The sequence below is a fragment of the Mandrillus leucophaeus genome, unplaced genomic scaffold (genome assembly GCF_000951045.1).
Source record: "Mandrillus leucophaeus isolate KB7577 unplaced genomic scaffold, Mleu.le_1.0 Scaffold28, whole genome shotgun sequence".
Classification (NCBI taxonomy): domain Eukaryota; kingdom Metazoa; phylum Chordata; class Mammalia; order Primates; family Cercopithecidae; genus Mandrillus; species Mandrillus leucophaeus.
In genome coordinates this window covers 2,904,040-2,905,912 of record NW_012102920.1, presented here as the reverse complement: position 1 = coordinate 2,905,912, position 1,873 = coordinate 2,904,040, and the positions used below count along the sequence as shown (strand labels likewise).

Below are 1,873 nucleotides of genomic sequence, written 5' to 3'. Positions count from 1 at the left end.
CCTTCCTCCTGTCTCCTTCCTCCCGTCTCCTTCCTCCTTCCTCCTGTCTCCTTCCTCCCTTTCTCCTTCCTCCTTCCTCCTGTCTCCTTCCTCCCTTCCTCCTTCCTCCTTTCTCCTTCCACCTTCCTCCTTTTCTCCCTTCCCTCTTCCTCCTTTCTCCTTCCTCCCTTCCTCCTTCCTTTCTCCCTGTCTCCTTTCTCCTTCTTCCTTCCTTTCTCCCTTTCTCCTTCCTCCTTCCTTCCTCCTTTCTCCTTTCTCAGAAGTATATTGGCCTTTGTGTAGGTGCTACCCAGAGGTGCCACGTGGTTTAAAGAGGTGGCGGCCCCTGGGGTGTCCAGTGCACGAGGGTAGCAGAGGCCTCGTTTCCGGGAAGGAGGAAGGTGGGAGGCGGGTGCCCTCATCCCCCCTTGGACCCAGGGCAGGTGGCAGATTCCTGGGCGAGGCCCCTGCTGGAAGTTTGTGCCCTGGTGGCTGTGTTCCAGGAAGCTGGTCTCCCTGGTTAGCCCTTGTCCCTGGCCTTGCTGTGAACCGCACAGACCCCCACTGTAGCCTGCAGATGGGGTCCCCACCACAGGGTGCTCCCAGGTGTTGGAGGCAAGTGCTGGCAAGGGCACCATGTGTCTTGAGAGTGTGTGTCACAGGGACCCTCGGTGAGGTTGGGCCAGAGCCAGGCAGGGGCCTTAGGACAGATGGTCGCCCGGCTCCCCATGGCTGCGTTCTGGGCGGGGTGCTGAACGGTCGGCATCCCACTGAGGACTGGCCAGCCCGTTAGCACCACTGGCTGCCACGCCCTCGGGGGAAGGGGCTCGGCCAGACCGTGGTGCCTTCCCCGGGGCCCCCTCAGGCTCTGGGGTGGAGTATGGAGGGGAGGCTGACGGAGACTGTGGACGTGCGTGGGCCTCAGGCCCCTGCCGCTCATGGAGCTCCAGTCACGGGACCCACAGTGAGCATCCGGCTCTGTCCACGAGGTTCTCCCTGCCAGTGAGAGAAGGGCAGGGCACACACGCAGATGCCAGCGCCAGGAAGGAATCTCCCGCCCCAGAGGGAGGCCCAGATGAAAGGGCCCGCTGCACACATGCAAGGGAGAGCCCGGGGCTGGCGGGACCCCCAGGCTGAGTGGGGTGGACCCCAGCAGAGGCCCAAGCGGTGGGGAGGGGGTGAGGTCTGGGGCAGAGGTGGAGGGTGGTGAAGAGGCAGGCTCAGCCCCCCTGCCCGTCTCCTGCCTGCCCCAGAAGGAGGCCGTGGTGAGGCTGCCCTGAGCCCGCAGTGCTGAGCTGGCCTTTCCTTTCAGCGCTGTGTCCCAATGCGGCCATGTGGCAGCGCCTGGCGGCCCTGCGGCACCTGTGCCACAAGCGGTTTGTGGAGGTTCGTGAGCAGGAAGGGGTCCTGGGGGCGGCCAGCCATGGCCTGAGCCACAGACTTTGGCCTGGGATACTCACTGCGCACTGTGGGTTTGCACTGATGTCCCAAGCAGGAGCTGCTTCTCACCCCAGAGCTGGGCGAGCTGGGCCAGGCCTGGGTGAAGGGGAGGCCGTGGGGCCCTGGCTCTGGGCTGTGGCACCACGGTGGGTGAGCACCTGGGCTCTTACAAGGATGTACCCTGCCAGGGGTCGAGGAAAACTCCCACCAGGCCCCTGTTCAGCCTCTGGAGCTGCCTGGCAACTGTCCCTTCCCGTTTGCTTTTGCAGAAGAGCCTGTCTCAGGAAAACTGGGCTGACCACGTGCAGGTGAGTTCGTGCTCTTGCCTGGGCAGCTGTCCTGGGGGCACAGGCCCAGAGCCTCCTGAAAACAGCAGGCAGAGCTGAGGCCTTCACGGGGGCTGCTGACCCCGACCCCGTGTTGGGGCACGTGCCTGGCAGGCGGGTGCGGGGTC

General features: G+C 64.5%; 1 protein-coding gene across 1 annotated transcript in view; it reads left to right on the top strand.

Moving 5' to 3' along the window:
• The window catches only part of EXD3 (exonuclease 3'-5' domain containing 3), a 117,425-nt gene that overhangs the window by 45,958 nt on the left and 69,594 nt on the right, over window positions 1-1,873 (top strand). The window contains exons 8-10 of the mRNA XM_011985180.1: window positions 283-380; window positions 1,292-1,365; window positions 1,689-1,727. Of these exons, the coding sequence (XP_011840570.1) occupies window positions 283-380; window positions 1,292-1,365; window positions 1,689-1,727 (211 nt within the window). The remainder of the gene's footprint in view (window positions 1-282; window positions 381-1,291; window positions 1,366-1,688; window positions 1,728-1,873) is intronic.